We start from the raw sequence: 21,583 nt of genomic DNA on the forward strand, positions 1-21,583 counted from the left end.
TACTCTTCATAGCACTTTTTTGCATACATGCCACTTTCAAAATCGTTTTTTTTAAAAAATTTTTTTTAAATGCGTCATGTAATCCCGGAGTACATATAACAGTTAGGCATCTCCTTTTTAGCAGTTGAACGCTTGACTTTGCGACAAATATTAGATATATTAGATATAAGTAGGTTCCAGTCAGTGTCTCGTTTTTTGCTCTTGAAGTCTTGTACATCATCCCCCCCCCCACACACACACACACACATAAGCACACACACATATTCACACATCCATCAGCATGCTGTTTTTGGCATTAGTAGGGGTATGCGAAACATGTTACAGTGTATACATTAACAGCTAAATAAAAGACAGTAAATAAAAAGTACATTTAATTATTTCTCTGTTGGCTAATTGTTAGATTTTTGGTAAGTGGACTTTTTGGCATTGGTATGGATAACCTGAATTTCATTATTGTTAATTTTATAAATTAGTAAAATATATTTTTTGAAACTATTGGAGAAAACCTTAAATAAACTAATGTGAAAATGAACATGTTTTATTCATACCAAAAAGGTTAAAAGATGTGTATTGCATAAACGTTAAGGTCTGCTTAGAAGCTAAAATTTGTCTTTAATGTTGACGGCGATGTGATTTGTGCAATTGCAAATGCTCTCGCTAAAGTACCTGGATGTCTGTAGTTCCTGATGGCACACCATTTTTGAACTGATAGGTACAGCTCACCTTTGCATTAGATGGTGATGTCTGTTCAAGAATGCATCACTTGCTTAACATCAAATAAAACCATACAGTTACAGTACATATGAAACTGTATATAGCTAACACCAACAGATGATTTTGTGCAAAAAATCTTCATATGTGTTTTGAGGATGCATCACTTGGTTAACATCAAATAAAAGCATACAATTACAGTACATATGAAACTGTATATAACTAACACCAACAGATGATTTAGTGCGACTGTCTTGTGTGGATGAACGTTTTGCCAGAGACACTAACTACTTGTTCTTTGCTCAGTTTGTGACTGAAATCCACCAGGCCACATCAAGCATAAGAATACAGCTACGTAAAGGTAAACCTTTTACCAGAGACAGTCGGCAAATAAACAATGCTATGTTGCAGGACAAACGGGAAGTTGAAAAACTGATACACAGCAAAGACGCCGTCCGCTTCATGGTCCCGTTAAGGGGCACCCCGGCCTTTTGGGAGAAATGTCTCAAGGACCTTTTTGCCATGATTCGGCAGCTAGGCACACCCACGTTCTTCTGCACATTCTCCACTGTTGAAATGCGTTGGGAAGAAGTCATCACCGCCATCAAAGCGCAAAAAGGTGAACGGGTGATTTTCGCTCACCACGACTGGGCCACAAAGTGTGAAATTCTCCGCAGCAATACGATGACAACGATGCGCATGTTTGACAAACGTGTGGAAGCTCTGTTCTCCGGCGCAACCCATTGGAAAAGTGGTCGACTACTTTTACAGATTGGAGTCTCAGCACAGAGGAAGTCTGCACATCCATTGCATCATTTGGGTTGAAGGCGCCCCCATCTTTGAGGAGGCCTCAGATCAAGAAATCTGCGATTTTGTGTCGCGCTACATTTCCGCTGAGCTGCCCAACCTGGAAAAGGAACCCAAACTGCATCAAAAAGTCACAGAGGTTCAGATGCAAAATAAGTCTCATTCAAAGACGTGCATCAAAGCACCCGGCGCGCAGTGCCGTTTTGGTTTCCTCAAGCAGCCGTGCGAGAGAACCATGATCATGAGACGTGAAGAGTGTGATGGAGAAAATCCAGAGAAGTAGAAGTGGTCGGCGCCAAACCCCAAGCTTGTTGATTTGCAAAAGTTGCTGAACGAACCGGAAACGGCCTCTCTGACTTTGCCGCAGCTACTGGCTAAGTGCGAGCTCACCAGTGATGAGTACATGGAAGGTTTGTACTCAATTGCCGCAAAGACCTCTGTCGTGCTCAAGCGAGAGCCCAAAGACTGCTGGGTGAACAACTACAATCGACACCTGCTTCTTGCTTGGGATGCAAATATGGACATTCGGTTCATTCTGAACGCTTATTCCTGCATTACCTACATCTGCAGCTACATCAGCAAAGCTGAACACGGCCTGAGCCAGTACCTGAAATCGGTGATTGTGAACTCCCGCAGCGAAAATGTCAACGAGAGCGATGAAATGAAACAAATCATGCAAGTGTACTCAAAGAAAAAAGAGGTGAGTGCACAAGAGTGCGTCGCACGCGAATGTGGCCTCCATATGAAGCAAGCGTCCTGCAGTGTGGTTTTTGTACAAACCAGTGACAATGCGCTGAAAATGAGTTATCCCCTCTCTTACCTTGAGGGCCAAACGCAGGAGTCCGTTGAAGTGTGGATGACCGGCTTGCCGGAAAAGTATAAGGGCAGACCTCAAACAGAGGAATTTGAAGCGAAGTGCTTGGCTGATTTTGCCTCAACCTGCGGAATCGTGTACGGCAAGCAAGCTAAAGGCGGAAATGTTTTCCCCCTGCTGAACGACATGGGGTATGTCCAAAAAAGAACAGGTAAACACGCCGTCATCAAATACTGTAAATTTTCACAGGAAAAAAATCCATTCTCAAGCTCTATCTGCCTCATCGTGCCGACTGCCAGTTGAAGTCCAGAACCAAAGAGGTAAGAGGTTTTTGAGTTTTGCACATGAGCGCTGCAGAGGTGTTGAAAGGTTCATGCAGTCCTACATACAAGTTGTTTCAAGACCATGCCTTTGTACAGTTGCCGGCTGCTGAGCATCCAGAGGCCGTTGTGCAAATTGTCGACCGGAAGAGAAAGAACGATGAGAAGCACAGCAAAGATGTTGACAACGCCATCCGAGAGGTGGAGGAAAGCGGAATAGTCTTCAACGAGTGGTGTCAGCTAGCGCCCGAAAGAGAACTGCAAAGACTCGAGTGCATCGAGGAAATCAATGCGAGGGATGATCCCGGTGACGCAGAGATGTTGACAACGCCATCCGAGAGGTGGATGAAAGCGGAATAGTCTTCAACGAGTGGTGTCAGCTAGCGCCTGAAAGCGAACTGCAAAGACTCGAGTGCATCGAGGAAATTAATGCGAGGGATGATCCTGGTGACGCGGAGGAAAACGTACCAGACTACAATGTCAGGTCCGAGGTAACGGAAATGTCCATCGCGACGGAAGCCGCCGCATCGATCCGGCTGTTTTGCGCGACATATATCGGACCCTTAACCGAACGCAAGCGTGTGCCTTCTACCTGGTCAGAGATTGGTGCATACGACGTGTGTGTGGCTTAAAACCACGGCAGTTCTTCTATTACATCAATGGTGGCGCCGGAATGGGGAAGTCACATTTAATCAAATGTATTCACGCAGAGGCTACAAAAATACTGCGCAGACTGGCTGAGGAAGCGGACATTTCCAAACAAACGGTCATTCTTGCAGCCTTCACTGGCACCGCGGCCTTCAACATTTCAGGTATGACTTTTTACACTGCCTACTGAAACTGCCAAGAAGCCTCAAACCCCCGTATCATGGCCTGGGCAACAAACTGGACGAAGTGAGAGCGGAGCTATCGCTCGCTGAAATTCTCATCATCGACGAGACTTCCATGGTGTCGAAAGACCTCTTTGCATATGTCGACGCCCGGTTGAAGCAAATCAAAGGAATCAATTTACCATTTGGTGGCATGTCCGTTATCGCTGTCGGGGATTTCTATCAGCTACCTCCTGTGAGACAGTCCAAACCTTTAGGTGTTTACGATCCCACCAGACTGGACCACTGGCGCGACAACTTTGAAATGATCACGCTGACCGAAATCATGAGGCAGAAGGATGACGTTCCGTTCGCCAAACTACTGAACCGACTTCGCGTCAAAAAGAAGTCCCATGAGCTGTCGGAAGTGGACAGAGCTTTTCTGGCTATGACTTACACCGCTGCCCGAAGGAAGTTCTTCATGTTTTTGCCACAAACAAACAGGTAAATGAGCATAACTCTCATATGCTGAATCTGCCTCATGAGGAAATTGTGACCATCGATGCCGACAACTACAAGAAAGACCAAAGGACTGGCACAATGGCGAGACAAGCCGCCCCTGTCCAAGGGGCAAAGAACAAGTTGGCAACGAAATGTGGCAGCGGTGTAGGTATTTGGGTGAAAGAACACATTCCGGCACACAAAACAATCTACATCCAGGGTGTCACTGATATTGAATTTGTTGTGGTCAAACTTGAAGCTCCCATCAATATGTTCATTGCAGCTGTGTACCGGCCTCCGGGACAGAGTCTGCGCTCTTTTTTGCCAAAGTTGGAAAGGTTGTTGTACGCTCTGGAAGTGATGGATCATCATCAGATCTTGGTATGTGGAGATTTCAATGAAGATGCACTCTCAGACTCATACAAGCCCATTATGGAACTGTTAGTCTCTAAGGGTTACACACAGCTCATAAATACAGGTACCACTGACAAGAACACACTGCTTGACCTCATTTTTGTCTCCCGACCTCAGTGTGCTGTTCATTCAGGTGTACTGCGAACATAATATAGCTATCACAACCCTGTCTTCTGTGTTTTACACACTGAAAGGTGAGTCCTATCCAAGTCGCAAATTACGAGTTGTCCCTGTTGTGTGAAGGAGCCCAAATGTTGAGATGTGATGGGATTAAATCAGGGGTGAAGATGATGTAGTGTGTGTGCGATAAGGTGAGTGGGAGGTGAGGAGGTGAGAGTCAAAATTCAGGAAAAAGTAAAAAAAAAAAAAAATGGAGGAATGGAGGGGTCAAGTCGATGGGAGGGAGTGGTGGGATTATATGTTGACATTTGATAGGATGAAATCTGCTGCGAAGACGGTTTAAAGTGTGTGTAAGGTGAGTGGAAGGTGAGGAGGAGAGACAATGTACAGAGAAAGTATAAAAATCTTTGGGGAGGGAGGGTCTAGTGGAATTATTTTTGTTCACAATTTTGACAATGTAATAATCGTCAGCGTGAAATGACAGCAGAAAACAGACCAAGTAAGTCTCTATAAAATATTTTTTTGTCAACTGTAAGTGTTGTCATTTTACTCTCCTCTACTTTAAACAGGTTAGTTGTTCTGAAGAGATGGTAGATTCATCTCATAATAGAGAGCATAGATATGTGTGTACATAATCTTAATGTGCTACCATTGTAGAAAATGAAATGGTTATACTTAAATGTTGGAAAGAGCCAAGCCCATCTCGCCTTTGCAGCATGCAAATTTCTACTCGACACTATTGTATTCCCCTTTTTCTCACAGGGTAGAAGAATGGGTGCCCAAATACATACATCAAGGAGCACTGACTTGTAAACCAAGGTGGCAGCCAAGCAGGACTTCTCTTCCTGTCACGAATAACCCGCGGATCCCAAATGGGAATGGACCCCAACTAGGCACGAGAGGTGAAGTTACTGAGTTTATTAACAAAAGGAGCACGCAAGGCGTGAGAAAAACACAAAAACAGTCCGAAGGCAAAGTAGCAAACCAAAGTCACAAAGTACCAACACAAAGCGAGACGAGAACGTCTGGATCTAAAGTCCACGGGGAAGAAGGGCAGCAAGGAGGACGTGAGTCCACGGGGGATGACTGCAAACAAAGTAGCAACAGAAATCGTTCACAAGCCGTAAAACATAACACGCACAAAGTACAAACCAAGAAGACTCGAGAAGGTGGGACGTGAGGTCAAGAGCGCTGGGATTCACGGGACGGCAAGCGAGCTTGACGAGGGGATAACCCGGCAAAGGCTTGTTTGTAAGTGCCGGCCAGCTTATAAAGAACCTCTGACGAGATGCGCAACAGGTGTGAGTGTCCGATGGCCCCGCCCAATGCGGAGGAAGGAGACAGTCTGCAAATCAACACAAACTAAAAAGACAAGAAACGTGACAATTCCAGTGTAAGTTACTGTGAACTACTGTATGTCAGTTAAAACCAATTGTAGGTCTGCCTATCTTTTGGAGCAGTCGTCCTCACTACCATCTATTTTGATTATATTTTGTAGATCTGGATTAAACCAAGTCTGTTTTCTGCTCTCTTCAGACTGTCTTCTTTTATTCGTAGGAAAAGGTAAGTCGCTCATCATTCAACCTGTCTTCCTTTGTAAAGCCAGTAAAATAATTTTTGGCCCGTGTATTTTATCAGGATATTTGTTCAGAGGAAATAGACGTCAATACTAGAACAGAAGCCACTTGTGTGCGTTTTTCATGTCACTTTCTGATTGCACGTGCATATGACTGGACATTACGCATGACATATGAATTTAAACGGCATGCCATTGTAGAGATATAAATGGAAAGGATATTTACATATTGTTGGGTTTGAAGTGGGCTTGATACCCCACAAATGACCCGAGGAGAGGTGTAAATAACAACACAGGAGTCAGAGATTAAGTTTTACCACTGCAGTGGGGAGAGCTCGAAAAAGAGCGTGACCATGTCAGCCTCGTTGCAAAGTCTCTCTTCCCTCTCTCTCTCCGAGCTTTCGGACTGCAGTCTTTTTATTAAAAAACTGTTACTGAGGTGTGGGGGTCTCACAATTCAACCGTCACACAACATGAGCATTGTGCACCGTGGCAGAACTTGCAGATAACTTGCGATTCAGGCCTTGACCTTGACATTGTTTTTAACACACACACACATATGAGACAAAGAGGCGCTGTGGTGTCTGAAAAAGTAAGTTAGAATACATGAAGCAAAGCTGTTGTACTAATGAATCAGCCAGAAAAATAGCAATTAGAATACATAAAGCAAAGCTGTTGCACTATTAAATCAGTCAGTTTATCTTACACATATATTGTAAGACAAAGCCAAGTCTGTTTTACTTTTGTATATATATTTATTTATTATTTATATATGTTATATATTTGTACTCAATGGTTCTGAATTCCTTTTTTTTCCCCCCAGATTAAAATGATCGGTGCCCATAAATATACATCGTGGAGCACTGACTTGAAAACCAGGGTGGCAGACAAGCAAGGACTTCTCTTCATTCCAGTGTAAGTTGCCGTGAACTGTGTCAGTTAATGCTTTCAGTGCCATGGACAAGAATTCTACCCTTTAATAATAGTAATCACAATAATAACTAAATAATAAAGTTATAAGTATGTTCTTATGGAGAATACACTCATAATGAGAATACACTCTTGACTACTAATGCTTATCTAAAATAAGTTCTGTAAGCTCTGTTGTGATAAAATGTGACCACTAGATAACAGTGTTTTTACATATAAAACATAACTATTGTCAACTGAACATGCATTCAAAGGAATGGTAGTCAATCTTTCATGTGATATATTCATATTTTCATTTTTTTTTTACATTTACATATTTACATAGACATAGTATCCAATATTCTGTTGGCCGTGAAAGATGATTGAAAATGCAAAATACACTGGCTCTCTCGAGGTTTCCTTTTCCGATAACGCTTGGCACTAAAAGAGTTAAAACAAACTATAGGTTCGCCTCTCTTTTGCAGTTTGTCCTCACCCCCTGAATGTGTTTCTTGTTTGCAGGCCTATGTGTTCCCCATGTTGCCTGTGGCTCCACACATTGCATTCATCCAAAGAAAAGATCACCACCGTGTGCAAGAGTTTGATGACACGTCATCAGGCTTGTCCATTGGCAGTTTCCCTCTGGATTAAAACAAGTCTGTTTTTTCCTTCTTTAATTGGTTGGAAAAGCTAAGTAGCTCATCATCTTCTTTTGTAACGACAGTAACTTTTGTCCCATCTACTTCTAACGGGTTCTTTGTTCAGGAGAAAGAGCCAGCAATCAAGCAGGAGTTGTCCTCATTCTGGTGTAAATTGCTGTGATTTATTTCAGTTAAAACTAAAAATGTGCATATCTCTATCAGCTTTTGTTGTCACCTCCTCAGTGTATTTTGTTTCTTTTTTGGAGACCGATGTTTTCCACTTGTTGCCTGTGGCTCCACATGTTGCATTCATCCAAAGAACGAGTGGAAGATCACCACCGCGTCAAAGGCTTTGATGACACATCATCAGGCTTGTCCAGTGGCAGTTCCCCTCTGGATTAAAACACGTCTGTTTTGTGCTTTCTACAGACCATTTTCTTTCTATTGGTAGGAAAAGGTAAGTAGCTCATCATAAGTAATTTTTGTCCCATCTACAGTATTTCTAACAGGTCCTTTGTTCAGGAGAAAGGAGAGAGTTGCCGTAATTTATATCAATTACAGCTAAAAAAATGTGGATATCTTTCTCAGCTTTTGTTTTCACCCCCTTAACGGATTTGTTTCGTTATTGTAGACTGATGCTGTCCACTTGTTTCCTGTGGCTCCACATTTCATTCATCCAAACAACAGCTGGACGTTTGCCACCAAGTAGAAGATTTTGATGAGCCATTGTACTGCTTGCTCAAGGACCTGTTGTCATCTGGAACATCTCCTCTCTTCAAGGTAAACTGCTAATCATTAAGCCTATCTTTTTTCCTAAAGCCATTAAATGTTGTAAAAATATTTCCTTTCTTTTTTAACAGGCTCTTTGTTCGGGTGCACAAGCAGTTTATAGCAGAATCACAGTAACAAATATGTGAGTATTCATGTCACTGGATACTTGATTGGGCATGAGTGTGATATACTAATTTACTGTATTGTAGAAAATGAAAGATGATGTCAGCATCATGGAAGTTTTGTCGTGTGTTCTCCTTTTTCCCCAAGAGACAAAAAAAAAGTAAAAATGAAGAAGAAAAAGAAAACAAGTGCCAACAACATGAAGACCACGGACAACCAAGCACCACTTCTGCCGATTCATTTGTAAATCGCCAATAGGAGTAGCCAAATTGCTATTAAGTGGTGTTTTAAATGCAGTGTTATCTTTTTACAGCTTTAGTCTTCACCACCTCCTTCATCTTTTCATCATGCGACCTTGCTGAGGAGTTTACAAGGACCATGACGCCATCCTATCCTTAGAATGCAATCTCTTTTCCTGTTCTTACGCTGTTGTCCCTGCATTGAAAAGAACAGTCCTAGTCCCCCAATCCAACCTACATGATCTGTATCCATAGATACATTTTTGCCATCATCTGTGTGCTCTGCAAAGGTTGCTCTATGAAATGCCTTTTCACTCATGCATTTGTTTAAATACATTTGTATGTACCATACTCATGATTCCGTTAAATCTCTGAGATCAAACAAGCATTCTGGGAGGCACATCTACCTCAATTTGTTATTGCCTGTGTTAACTTTTACCCTCGCAAATTATATCCATCCATCTATTTGTCGGCGCATAGCCTCACGCGGACCGCTCACTTGCTGGTGTCTATGCCAGCTGTCTTCGGCAGTGGGTGAGGGACACTCTCAACTGGTTGCCAGCCAATCGCAGCCTTAGCAAATTATGGAATGAGAACAAATCAGCTCCAAAATCTAACCACTGCCGTTGATACAGACAATGTTTCATGTAACATCTTAATATTCCATAACATAAATACAATCTCTCACTCTTGACACATGAAGCTATAATGTACTGCTTCACATCACACAACTACAGTGGACCCCCGTGTTACGAACTTAATCCGTTCAGCAGCTATGCTCGTAACTCGAATTGCTCGTATGACGGGAAATCCAAACCTATGTTAATTAGTGAATGCGTGCAACGCGTGCAAAAACCTTAGGTAAAAACATCATGACTTTATACACATATTAAAAAATAGTAACAATCTACTGTACAGTTAAATTAAACAAATATACAAAGGAAAAATGACATTTACCTTTGGGGCGACGTGACTTGAGCTGGGTGGAGGCGGAGGGGAGCAGAGACCAACCCGCAGAATTTATTTATTTTCTTAAATGAAAACTTTTCTCAAACGAGAACATATCACAGGCGATTTCCTTCACTTTAATCCATAATAGAAGAAGCCTCTCCATTTTGTTGTTGACCGAGGTCCGTCCCCTGGCAAGGAAAGTCTTGCCCTTAGAAGAATGCCGAGCGGTTTCGGCCATACTCACGAGCAAGGTTAACTATGCGTGCGCCTCCGTATTTTTTTATTATCTCCTGCTTCGTTTCTATTGTCATCATCCTCTTATTTCTTCCTTTACCACCACTCGCAATTTTAGAAGCCATGTCTAACAGATAAAGTTTGCAAAGTCTTCACAACACACCGACCGGCTGTGCCATCAAGCTAGATGAAGGCGTTCGGCCAATAGCACATTGGCATTTCTCTGATTGACGTGACGCTGGCCAATAGCATATCCGCATCTCCGTGACTGAGACCAGGACTGTGACCTTAATCGACCAATAGCATATCAGCATCTCCGTGACTGACACCGTGACTGACACAGTGACTGTAACATTGTAAGAGCAATAGCATATCAGCGTTACCGTGACATGTGAGAACAGTTGATTTTGTTGATGCAGCAAAGCGAAAAAAATAGTACGGACACATTGACCGGCATGTTGGGGCATGTTGGATTGTTCGTAAAACGAAAGGTTTGTGCGTAAGAGGGGGACAAAAAACGCCGCGGTCCACGTTCGTAAAATGAAAAGTTTGTAAAAGAGGGAGTTCGTAAACCATTGTATTTGTATTTGTTGGTCTCCTTTTTCAATGGTTTGCACTTAAAATTTTTGACAAGCTTGTTTGATCTTAGAGATTTGTTTCTATTCCTTTAATCCATTTTTTTACATAAGTCTTTGTGCATCTTTTCATCCACTATTTTATCATTACGTCTTCATTAAGAAATCTTAAAGCAGTTATTATGAGATTAAATTCTGTCTTTCCACTGTATGAAAACCCCTCAGCTAAAACAGTGTGATGGACTGATGCAGCACTTCTGTTTTTGGTGTAAGGTGACATTCGAATGTACAGTCATGAAATGAGAAGCCTGTTATAAAAAAAAATATATATATATATATATATATATGTATATATATATATATATATATATATATATATATATATATATATATATATATATATATATATATATATATATATATATATATATATATATATATATATATAATGTGTGTGTGTGTGTGTGTACATACACACACACGCACACACCCTCTGCTGTTTTTAAGCCTATTGTATCAACCAATTTCCTCCGAATTGTCTTAGTAACTACTTTTCAGCTGTTGTAACCAACATTCAGTTCAGCATCATTCAGTGTTTCATCAGTTACCGGTTAATGCTGCCAGCATACTTGAGTCCGTTACAGTAATAAAATGAATGAGTCAGACAGTGGAAACACCTTTGATGCTATTTTTTTGTGCATCAATTCATCTGTTTTATCATTAATTCTTCATTAAGAAATTTTACAGCAGTTAGAATGAGGACTTTCCACTGTTTGATACTGCCTTTACTAAAACACTGTACTTCTTCATATTTAAATGTATAGTTACCCTTTACAGTAAAAAAAATGGAAGTGCCTTAAAGTGGAAACACCTTTGATGCGATTGGACCAGATTTGTTCCCATTATTTTTTATTTTTTTGTACTACTCTGTGCATCTATTCATCTCCTATTTTATCATTAATTCTCCATTAAGAAATACTATTGTAGTTACAATGAGGACTTTCCACTGTATAATACCCCCTCGACTAAAACAACATTTGTTCATATTTAAATGTTTATTCACCCAATGGGAAACATGTTCAAACTACAGGAAAACAAGACATTGCTCAACCTCTTCCACCGTCTTTTAGCCTATTCTACCATGCAACTTCCTTTGAACTTTGAATTCCGTGTCATTGAATAATACATTGCTTGAGAGTTTATGCTACCAGCATAATTGAATTACCTAAAGCAGGGGTCATCCACGTAGTGGCCGCAGGCACTGGGTCGCCCCCAAAAATCACATGAATAACCAGCAGACCTGGTCTGCTATAATAGTTATAATAGTTCAAGTGATAGACCATTGTAATTTTCCAGGAATTTTACTAACGATTATGCAAATCACATATACATGACATATTACACTTGATTTACTACAGCTGATCCTTAATTCTTGTGAGAAATCAATCACATGATCAAGGTCTTCACATAAACTGGTTATGCCGGCTTTGTCCAAAAAAAGGGAGAGACACCAAGGTTCTTCGTACTAATGCTTTACTGACTGCACTTGTTTGCAACAGTTCACACCGTAGAACTGACACATACAAAAGAGATGTCAGCTACGGACAACATAATATGCATTTAAACATAAACCAAACTCATACATACCACTTTGGGCCGCTAAACATAGACAAAGCTGGAACACTTTACGTCTTCGGATATACGCGTGCCGTCGCGTCTGACTTGATGACAGCAGCGTGAATGATTTTCCCGGAAGCCCCTTTCGCGACCCTTAATAAACTCTGCTAGCTGACGGATTGAAAATCATCCATAAATTAACACTATTGCTCCAGTGGACTTAGAAATAATATGGAGCCATTTCAACCGAAATACAAAATATAAAAATCGAACAGAACAAAATTAGGTTACGTTTCAATACAACATTGCCCTCTTCCGGCGAATGCACGGTATTTCTTTGCCAACCGCCACCACTGGTAAGTCCTTCGTATTACTCAGTACCAAAGAATTGCTCTCGGTTTCAAAAAGTTTGGTGATCCCTGCCCTAAAGTTTGAATAAGAAAAAAAAGTCAATTGGAAATTCTTTGCTGCTGGAACAGATTTGTTTCTATTCCCTTTTTTTTTTTTTTTACATTTCTTATTGTGCAGCTATTCAACTATCTTATCTTGATTTATTTAATAAGACATTAAAAAAAACACTCTCCACTGTTCAGGCATACTCTACCAACTAATTTTGTTCTTAACTTCTTAGGAATTACTTTTCGCGTTTGTTTCTCGCATTCAGTTTAACACCATTCAGTGTTGCATCGATTATGCTGCCAGCATACTTGAGTGCTTAACAGTAAAATTGTGTCATACAGTGGAAACCCCTTTGATGCAAATTGGCCAGATTGTTAAATGCCACAAAATACATTTAATTCTCTGCAATTATAATCATTATAATATCCAGAGAATTAAATGTTTATAATTAAACATTATAATATAATGATATTCAATTTCAGAGAGGTTTTTCTTTTGTGCTTTTACTTGATGCATTTTAGACAAGCTGCTTGTATTTCTCAGTAACTTTATTCCAACAAAATGCTGTATCAAAAGGAATCACACTTTGTCCACATTACCCTCTTCAAACCTCATGAGACAACCTGGACAACACCCAGACTGCTCACACTTGTCTACCACAAGAATTTTGGCCGAAGCAGTCAGTCCAGCACAGAAAAACATTTTGCTCGCTCCAAATCCTTCGCTCACGCTTGAGTTGTGTCCTTACGTGCTCAGCGAAAACGCAGAGGTCGCAAACACAGAAAATCAATATATTTTTATGTGCTCAAAAACTGTTCTTGCTCGGTCAAAGTCTTTCGGTCTTAACCATTTCATTTATAAATGGAGGTACTGTGCGGGCCCGTATTGGTGAGTGCAAATACTTTATTTCTTATGTAGTCACGTTTATTAGTTAATAATCAATGGCTCCAAAAATAAAAAGTAAAAGAAAAGAAACTATTGGTTTTGAATGCTCTGGAAATTGAGGGTTGCTTCATTAAATTATTAAGGGTGATGTTATGAATGGTGTGCATTCTCAAGCCCCTGTGTACCTCTAGATGTTATGCTTATTAAGTAGTAATAAATAGAATAGGCACATAGTCGGTATGCACAGCCGATTTGAAGCCCGCTACAACTTTAATAAATCACCCCTCTTTTTTTTTCAAGATGACGTACATTACCAAAATCGAATGTTTTTTCCGCTTTCTGCCACTTAGGGGTGGGGCTACTTGGAATAAAAATTCACTTGACATTGACGACGACAGAGAGAGGTAGGCCATTATTTCTCCAACGCGATAGTGGGATGGGTCTATGCTATTTGGAATAGAAAGTCCACCTCACATTGACGACGACAGAGAGAGGTAGGCTATTATTTCCTCTTAAATTCAAACCGAATGTAACACCTTCCCAAAATTATTGTTCTGCGTGTTTCAGTTTTTTCGAGTGAATGTACTTCTGTGACATGTTTTTTTTTTTATATATATTTGGAATATATAAATACTGCAAATTACATTTTGCCGACTGACCCGACTCAAAATGTAAGAAAGTGACAAAAAAACTCGAAAATATTTAATATATAAGGCATGGTTATACACTTCAAAATGTATAGTGTTAGGTTTATTTTCCGTAACGTTGTTTTATGTTCTGTAAATGCCGTTAGAAATCGGTGCAAACCAGTGTGAAAAAAAATTCGGCCTTCTGCCACATATATTAAAAAAAAAACCTCTTGGCTAGCAGGTGGAGGAAAAATTACCTTGCATTGTGTAACACGTTTTGTGTAAAACTACAAACAGTCGATGAACCATTGGAAATGTCTTTATTTTATGCTCTTCTATTATAGACAGTACATTTCATTATTTCATCGTCAACGTTTTCCCCTTTTTTTTTCTCCAACGCAATAGTGGGGTGGGGTGGGGGGTAAAACTCGATTTAATTATATACACTGCTTTGTCGCCGCTCGTCACAATAAATCCCTCCAGAGTGCTGGAATATGTTAGGGATTTTTATTTTGTTAATGTGCAAAGAAAGTGTCAACTGAAATTTCGTAGTTTGTTTTCCATCACAATGTATATGTGGACGCTTCTGCTAGCACACAGACTCGCCACGTGCGGCTTTAAGCTAGCTTGACCTGTTGCTTTTGTTGCTCAACACTGACACCTGATGGATCTTTAAAATCATTGCTCTCAACTTCATCCACTGACTCATGACATTTTATTTCGTTACAAATACAGGAATTGTTGCATTATTTGGTTTTGTTGTACATAATACTATCTTTAAATGCAGTCAATAAATGTAATATAATGCTGGTGTGAAAATTTATTTCTTTTTCATGATATTACGCTGACGTTAGAAAAGGCAGACGTTCCTATTTAATTGACATGAAATTATTTAATTGAAATTAAATTGATGCTTTGTGGTTATCCCCTCAACAATTCACTCTTGTGGAAATTGCACGTCATTATACCACTAAACTTTAAATGATGTTGTGCATATACTAGGTTCGGTACAATTGTACCGTTTTGGCAACTATTTAGAATTTATTTGATGAAATATCACGGTCCTAATAGTGTGGCAACACAGATGCTCATCGCGAAAGCAGTAAAAGTAGAAACATGCATCACGGCCAAAAACTGGATTTTTTGCCCTAACGACCGCTAGAGTTGGACGGATTTCATGAAAACAAAGTTGTTGCCCTCTGTGACGGGCAAAGCGTGTACAAACTTGTTCTATTTCCAGATTTGGCTGCCAAAGTCACAGAGGGCAACAACTTTGTCTTTTGTAATTGTGTGGATAGCCGGACCCCAAATGTCCTGCTAAGCAGGAGGGGGATGAAGATTTATTCTGGTCCCCAACTCACCATCTCCCCTGACCTGGAGGCCCAAGCCAAGCTCCTTCTGTGCCCCCCATCGCCACCATCACCCCTCAGGCAATCAAAAATCAGGCGCCTGAGGGCATGGTTTCCCTTGAAGGGCAAGTAACTCATGTAAGTTTATTAGGTCACATATGCACCTATAAGCACTGTCACACACATTCTTGTACATACACTCATCAAAGATAACGTGTGAAAAAAAATCATTTATTCATTAATTATTTTTCTATTATTCTATTTCCATCATGTGTATTACGCCCATTTTTTGTGTTCTAACACGATTACTTGCTTTCTCTTGCAATACTGTATTTGGAATACCTTTCGTTTTTCATTAAGTGTCAACTTGTTTTACGTTCAAAATGTGATTGACTAAAACTCACCATTACTTTGGTTTGTCGAGAGGTTGCCCCAGAAGGACATGAATGCATTTGAAATACAGTTACGTGCAGGTTAACACAATTATTGCAATGAACTGATTATTACAAGGACACCCGAATGACTTTTTTTCTTCCCTTTCAGTTTCATGGTTGTTTATACACACACATTCTAGGCACGAGCACACATAATTATGCCTTTGACTTTTATGTTTACCTTGGTCCACTTTAGATGCAGTCAATGCGGATGGTGAGGCAGAGGGGCACCCGGGATGCGCCCATGTGCATAATCACAATTCAAAAAGTAAGTACACAGTTAGTGATTTTCAGTTGTCGAACTTCAAACAACACATACAGAGCATTTTTAAACTACTACAGGATGAAGCATCTGTAAAGATCACCCTCTGGAGGGAGGCCACCCTCAATAATGTTTCTGTGGGGATCAACTATCGCTTCACCCATTTGAGTGTACGAGGCAATGACTACGGTGTCACCATGCACACAACGCAGTACACCAAAGTAGATGTGAGTAATTAATTGCTTCTATGTCAGTGGTACTCAAAAATTGCCTGTGTTCAAGGTATTTTAATACTTATCAAGCAACATCAAGACAAAAACAATGCAGTACTCAAAGTACTTCTGTCTCAGTCACGCTCTTGCTGCCATTTATAGCATGTGAACTACAATCTCACAACACATTTCAGTCAAGACAGAACCATTGACGTAGCTTGGCTATTCTGATTGAACCATACACGTGACACGTGTGTTTGGATTAATAAAATGAATACAACACACCTGTGAATCCAAATGAAAGTCAACTTAGGTTTGGCCTCTTAATTCCAATTGAGGTGTTAATATGAAGCATTTTCATAACTATGAGTCATTCATATCTATTCTAATTGGAATAAATGGTATTAATTAAACACATGAGTCAACCCAGTCACCATCCCTCTGGCTGTGTGGGAAGCCACATTTGATGAGCGCCCACTTATACCTGCCGGTGGCCTGTGCCTCACACTTTTGTTCATGAGTCATTCATATCTATTCTAATTGGAATAAATGGAATAAATTAGACACTCAGCTATGGTTGAACTTAAAATTGCACAAATCCTGTGAATTCCGACTTTTAATGGTAATTACAATAAGAGTTCTGTAGTCCTCTTTCATTAAACGCAAAATGATAAGGTTTTGTGTTAAAAACTGAAAGTTAAGTATAATGATGACCATCTCGCGCGTGCGTGTGCCTGGAATGTGTGTATGTAAACAACCAGTAATTTTGTTTTGAATTTCATCCATTATGACACTTCATTTTATCATTCCACTCAACAGATCTGCGAGTCAAGCAAAAACATCACCATCGTGTTGATTACTTGGTGGACATAGTGGAGGTGGTGGAGGACTCGGGGAACCCAGTCACTATCCCCCTGGCCATGTGGGAAGCCACATTTGATGAACGCCCACTTATACCTGCCGGTGGCCTGCGCCTCCCACTTTTGTTCAGCACAGAGGGGGAAGTCATGAGACTCCATACAGAATAGTTTTTTACATCGTTTCTTTTTTTCTTTCTAATGTTAATAATCCAGCCTGTTGGCATAAGTTTCATTTTTTATACTCGTTTTTTATTTTGTAATGAGTGAGTGGCAACAACACACTATAGCTTCCTACTTTTACTTTCAGTTTTGCGTTGGAGTTGTGGAGAAGAAATTTAGCACTAAATCGGTCTAGTAAATACTGTATTTTTTATTTATTTCATTTTGCAGATGCAAGAGCGGATTTGATGTGGCAACGTTACCTGTCCAGATGTAAATTAATTATGTTTAAAAAGAATTACGAGACTGACCGTTCATAATACGTCACAGAATAAAGGCGATGTCTGGTGAGAGCCCTGGTGGGGACCCTCGGCCAATGTTAATCTCTTCTAGGGCGATCGAAGTATTTTTCTATTCTGCACTGACTAAAGGAACGACGAAGCTAAGATGCTAATGTAAACTGAAAGCCATGTCGTTTTCCGCCGAATGCCATTGCATTGCTCGCAAAAAAGTATTCTTGTATGTTCTAAAACTATCTCGTTGCATATTGCAATGCTTGTTAGGCACGATAATTTTTGTTCATTTACAATGAGCTCATTCGTTATTTTGAATACGTTATAATAAATTTATAGTACTGTAGTTCTTAATTTAAAATGATTATTTAATAATTTACATAAATTCTTTTTATACTATATAAGTATCTCTGATTTACCTAATTTTAAAATATATGTGATGCCTTAAATGCAGTCCAAATATGAAATATGAAATGTAATGTAATAATAATACAAAACTATTTATTATACTATTTATTTTAGTGCAAAAGTGACATTTGAAATGGAAGCCTTCCTTGCTGCTTAAATGGGTGCTTTGCGGCTGTGCTTCACCTGATGGCTAAATTTCACATTGAGGTTGTGTAGATACGAGCTTCTGTTGTACTTTATGCAGTTTCAGTGACTCTCTTGAAACAATTAGAATATATCAAATCAAAAACCGTGTTTTTGGCTTTCTCTTTCAGAATGGCAACAGCATTGCTCCATTGTTAAGGTGGTTGCAGAACACATAAGTGTCAAGGCAAAACCTGTGTCCTCACCTTGCGTCCAAAGACACAAGAGCATCGATTTTGTGTTTGTCAATGAGCAGAAGGGCCACAAAAATTCATGTCGAGCCCCAACTACAATTACCAGAGGAAAAGGAGGCCCAAACCAGAGAGCTGCTCTGTGCCTCATCTGTGCCATCAACACCAGCCCACGTAAAACAAAAGCTGCCTGAGGGTACGGTGACTGTGGATGGACAATTCATCCATGTAAGTTTGTTGAGTCACAAACGTATACACACACACTCACAACAGGGCTCCATCCAGAATATTTATTTTACTAGGAGCATGGTATCTGCTAATCAGAAATTTAAGAGGTTATTCAAAGTAATATGCAAATATATGAAAATAAATATTCATTATTTTGAGATTTTTCTAAATATTTATGTATTTTTTGCACTGGTTCATCTGCAATATTTATATTTTTCACAAATTACATACATACTGTACAAACATACATACAAATACACATACATGCGCACCACATATTATACATACCTACTGTACTGTACACACTCATGCGTACAGTGTACATACATGCATACACAATGTACATACTGTACAGTACATACTATACATACATACATACATACATACATACATACATACATACATACATACATACCTAAAATAGGTACCTAAAATATATTTTCATATGCCTGCAACTCCAAAAAATAGGAACCAATGTGACAGAAATTATTTTATTTTTGAAAAAAAAAAAAAGTAAAACACATAAATACCGATTCCAGTGTTTGAAGCATTTTATATACCTATTCATCCATCCATTTTCTATCTATATATATTATATACCTATCCATCCATTGATCCATCTATTTTCTGTCTTCCAGCAAGCCTGCGATCCTTGTTAGGACAAGGATCACAGGCTTGCTGGTACCTATCCCACCTTACTTCAGGCAGTAGATGAAGCACGCCCTGAACTGGTTGCCAACCAACTGCAACAAGGTACCATCACAGTATCTTGTTGCACAAGTATTTCTTTTTTTTTGTTTTCTAAGAAGGTTACTATAGTTTCTTGTATTTTTATTATACATTGCCTAAATGTCAAATGGAAATGCAATATGGTTTTATCAAAAATATGTCACCATACTGAATTGTGTCAAATGCTTTGAAACTCTGACCCATTTTGACACAACTGTCCCATTGATGCAGTGTTTCAGGAAGCAGTCGTGATGCTCAACATGGATTCATGTGAGTGCGTCGCGATACTGACCCATTTCAACACAGTTGCTTCAGACGGATTCAGTGGATCAAAAAGCTTTGATTTCTACAACACTAGATTTCATTCGACCCGGCAAAAACTTCAGTCCGTCGAAAAAAGCGAGTCTGTAGTTCATCTCTATCAAAAGTTTTGATTTTTAAAAGAAATCAAAACAAATGCTCCCTTCCGCCGCTAGAGAGCAGTAAATATGAAAAAATCCCTCACGTCCAGTGTATTAAAAATAAAATTAATCTGGTTTCATGCAAAAGACGATTAATATTAATATGATATAACTTAATCTTACTGGCCATGCGCTGCTATAACGTTTTTTGTTTTTGTTTCAAAGTCGTATGACAATCAAGGCAAAAAAACTAAATAATCATAGCTTCCACTTCGGTTTGTTAGTGTGGTGAGTTGGTTCAGGAGTAAAATTGCATTCAGTCAACTGTTAAAATAAAGCCGTTGTTAACACATTCACCACCAAACACAAAAACATATTTTTTTCTAATGCAATCGTTTGTGAATATATGTGTTTTGCTTAGAACAGATCTCTTGTCATCCGTGATTACGATAGGTATGTAGGATAGGCTACAAATGTAGGCTAATGATAAAACATAGTTCTGGGAAACAAAGCTAGAGTTGACATTTTTTTACTGATCCACCTGAGAACAGAAGGTGTAGATCCGGCCCCAGAGCCAAAATGAGTTTTGACATATATCAAATACAAAAAAAAAACAACGTCAATAGTTTTTGCTTTTCTCTTTCAGAATGGATACAACATTGTTCATCGCTAAGGTGGTTGCAGAACACATGACTCTAAGTAAAAACTGCATCCAAAGTCAAAAAGAGGGCAGCAGTTTCGTGTTTGTCAATAAGTAGAAGGGCCACAAAATTGATGTCGGGCCCCAACTGCAATTACCAGAGGAAAAGGAGGCCCCAGACAGAGAGAGCTCCTCTATGCCTCATCTGTGCCGTCAATGCTATCCGTCATGAAACAAAAACTGCCTGAGGAGACGGTGACCGTGGATGGACAATTCATCCATGTAAGTGACAAACGAATACACACACTCATGCGCACACACAACAGGGCTCCATCCAGAATTTTTATTTTACTAGGAGAATGGTAACTACGAACCAGAAAATTGAGAGTTTACTAAAAATATGAAGAAAATAGTGTTAAAGAACTATTCATCATTTTCAGTATTTCCTTGTATCTTCTACATTATTTGACTCATTCAAAATGTTCCAACTTTAATCGATTTCCCCGAAGCCCGCTGTTCCATGAATTCCATTTTCCTCTTCCCACAATTCAAAATGTTCCCACAATTCCTAATGTTTTGTTTTTTTCTTTTATCTTCTACAAAGATAGGCCTATTTAAAACAATTCCAACTTTGTATATTTCACATGATGTCACAGGTTCAAGCACTTCAACATTCAACATAACTCCAGCATGCAACACCTCTCCCTTCAGCTGTTTGCCCTTCACACGCAATTTTTTGAGGAATTGTACATAATCTAGTTGTAGAATGATGTTTGCCAAGAAGGGTCAAAATGTGCTTCACTCGGGCTGAAAACGCTGATTTGGCCATTTCATTAATGTTGTCTGTAAAATAAAAACTAAATATATTTCAACAGAAAAGATTAATGTTATCCTAAATATTCTTGCTTCTAAAGCATAACCAAGCAGAAATTTCATTGTAGAATGATGTCTGCCAAATAGGGTCAAAATGTCCTCCACTCGGGCTGAAAAAACGCTGTTTTGGTCATTTCATTAACGTTGACTGTAAAACATAAACTAAACGTAGTTCAGCAAAAATGATTAATGTTATCCTGAATATTCTTGCTTCTAAAAAGCATAACCAAGCAGAAATTTCATTTTCGAATAATGTCAAGTGTTTTAACTTTTTTGCTGTGCTTCTCCCACACTTGAAGGGTTAGTACCAAAATTG

General features: G+C 39.5%; 2 protein-coding genes across 37 annotated transcripts in view; both read left to right on the top strand.

Annotated features, from left to right (window-relative positions):
- LOC148414195 (uncharacterized) overlaps positions 1-8,535 on the top strand; it is a 46,691-nt gene extending 38,156 nt beyond the window's left edge. For 9 of the 34 annotated variants that reach the window (XM_088431241.1, XM_088431237.1, XM_088431240.1 and 6 more), the window contains 12 exons: positions 1,123-2,218; positions 2,345-2,523; positions 2,582-2,652; positions 2,752-3,143; positions 3,363-3,464; positions 3,759-4,127; positions 4,246-4,343; positions 4,494-5,889; positions 5,995-6,059; positions 6,896-6,987; positions 7,504-8,402; positions 8,483-8,535. In XM_088431241.1, coding sequence (XP_088287367.1) covers positions 1,922-2,218; positions 2,345-2,523; positions 2,582-2,652; positions 2,752-2,765 — 561 coding nt within the window. In that variant the 5' untranslated portion in view covers positions 1,123-1,921 and the 3' untranslated portion in view covers positions 2,766-3,143; positions 3,363-3,464; positions 3,759-4,127; ... (4 more) ...; positions 7,504-8,402; positions 8,483-8,535. Of the gene's footprint in view, positions 1-1,122; positions 2,219-2,344; positions 2,544-2,581; positions 2,653-2,751; positions 4,441-4,493; positions 5,890-5,994; positions 6,060-6,895; positions 6,988-7,503; positions 8,403-8,482 lie in introns of all 34 variants that reach the window. The other 25 variants (XM_088431252.1, XM_088431254.1, XM_088431258.1 and 22 more) reach the window with 25 other exon arrangements.
- A 2,373-nt stretch (positions 8,536-10,908) lies between these two features.
- On the top strand, positions 10,909-20,770 carry LOC148414198 (uncharacterized). Of its 3 annotated transcripts, XM_088431274.1 has the most exons (12): positions 10,909-13,910; positions 15,286-15,532; positions 16,025-16,096; positions 16,171-16,317; positions 17,122-17,668; positions 18,137-18,229; positions 18,337-18,365; positions 18,462-18,624; positions 19,329-19,377; positions 19,585-19,623; positions 20,401-20,428; positions 20,513-20,770. In XM_088431274.1, coding segments are annotated over exons 6-11 (303 nt in total). In that variant the 5' UTR covers positions 10,909-13,910; positions 15,286-15,532; positions 16,025-16,096; positions 16,171-16,317; positions 17,122-17,668; positions 18,137-18,208; the 3' UTR covers positions 20,403-20,428; positions 20,513-20,770. The 3 variants fall into 3 exon arrangements, with proteins under 3 accessions (XP_088287400.1, XP_088287399.1, XP_088287401.1); XM_088431273.1 differs by having other exon boundaries at positions 20,401-20,770; XM_088431275.1 differs by lacking the exons at positions 19,329-19,377; positions 19,585-19,623 and having other exon boundaries at positions 20,401-20,770.
- Positions 20,771-21,583: the final 813 nt, after the last annotated feature.

The sequence above is a fragment of the Hippichthys cyanospilos genome, chromosome 13, assembly GCF_059441005.1.
Source record: "Hippichthys cyanospilos isolate Australia breed blue-spotted pipefish chromosome 13, RoL_Hcya_1.0, whole genome shotgun sequence".
In the NCBI taxonomy this organism is placed as follows: Eukaryota; Metazoa; Chordata; class Actinopteri; order Syngnathiformes; family Syngnathidae; genus Hippichthys; species Hippichthys cyanospilos.

Bases quoted from the DNA above. Each gene is read 5' to 3' on its own strand.
- LOC148414198 (XM_088431273.1), top strand. From the start codon at position 18,209: ATGGCTAAATTTCACATTGAG. The intron at 18,366-18,461 runs GTGGTTGCAGAA...GTCAATGAGCAG, and splicing joins AGCATTGCTCCATTGTTAAG to AAGGGCCACAAAAATTCATG. The intron at 19,378-19,584 runs GTACCATCACAG...CCATTGATGCAG, and splicing joins TGCCAACCAACTGCAACAAG to TGTTTCAGGAAGCAGTCGTG.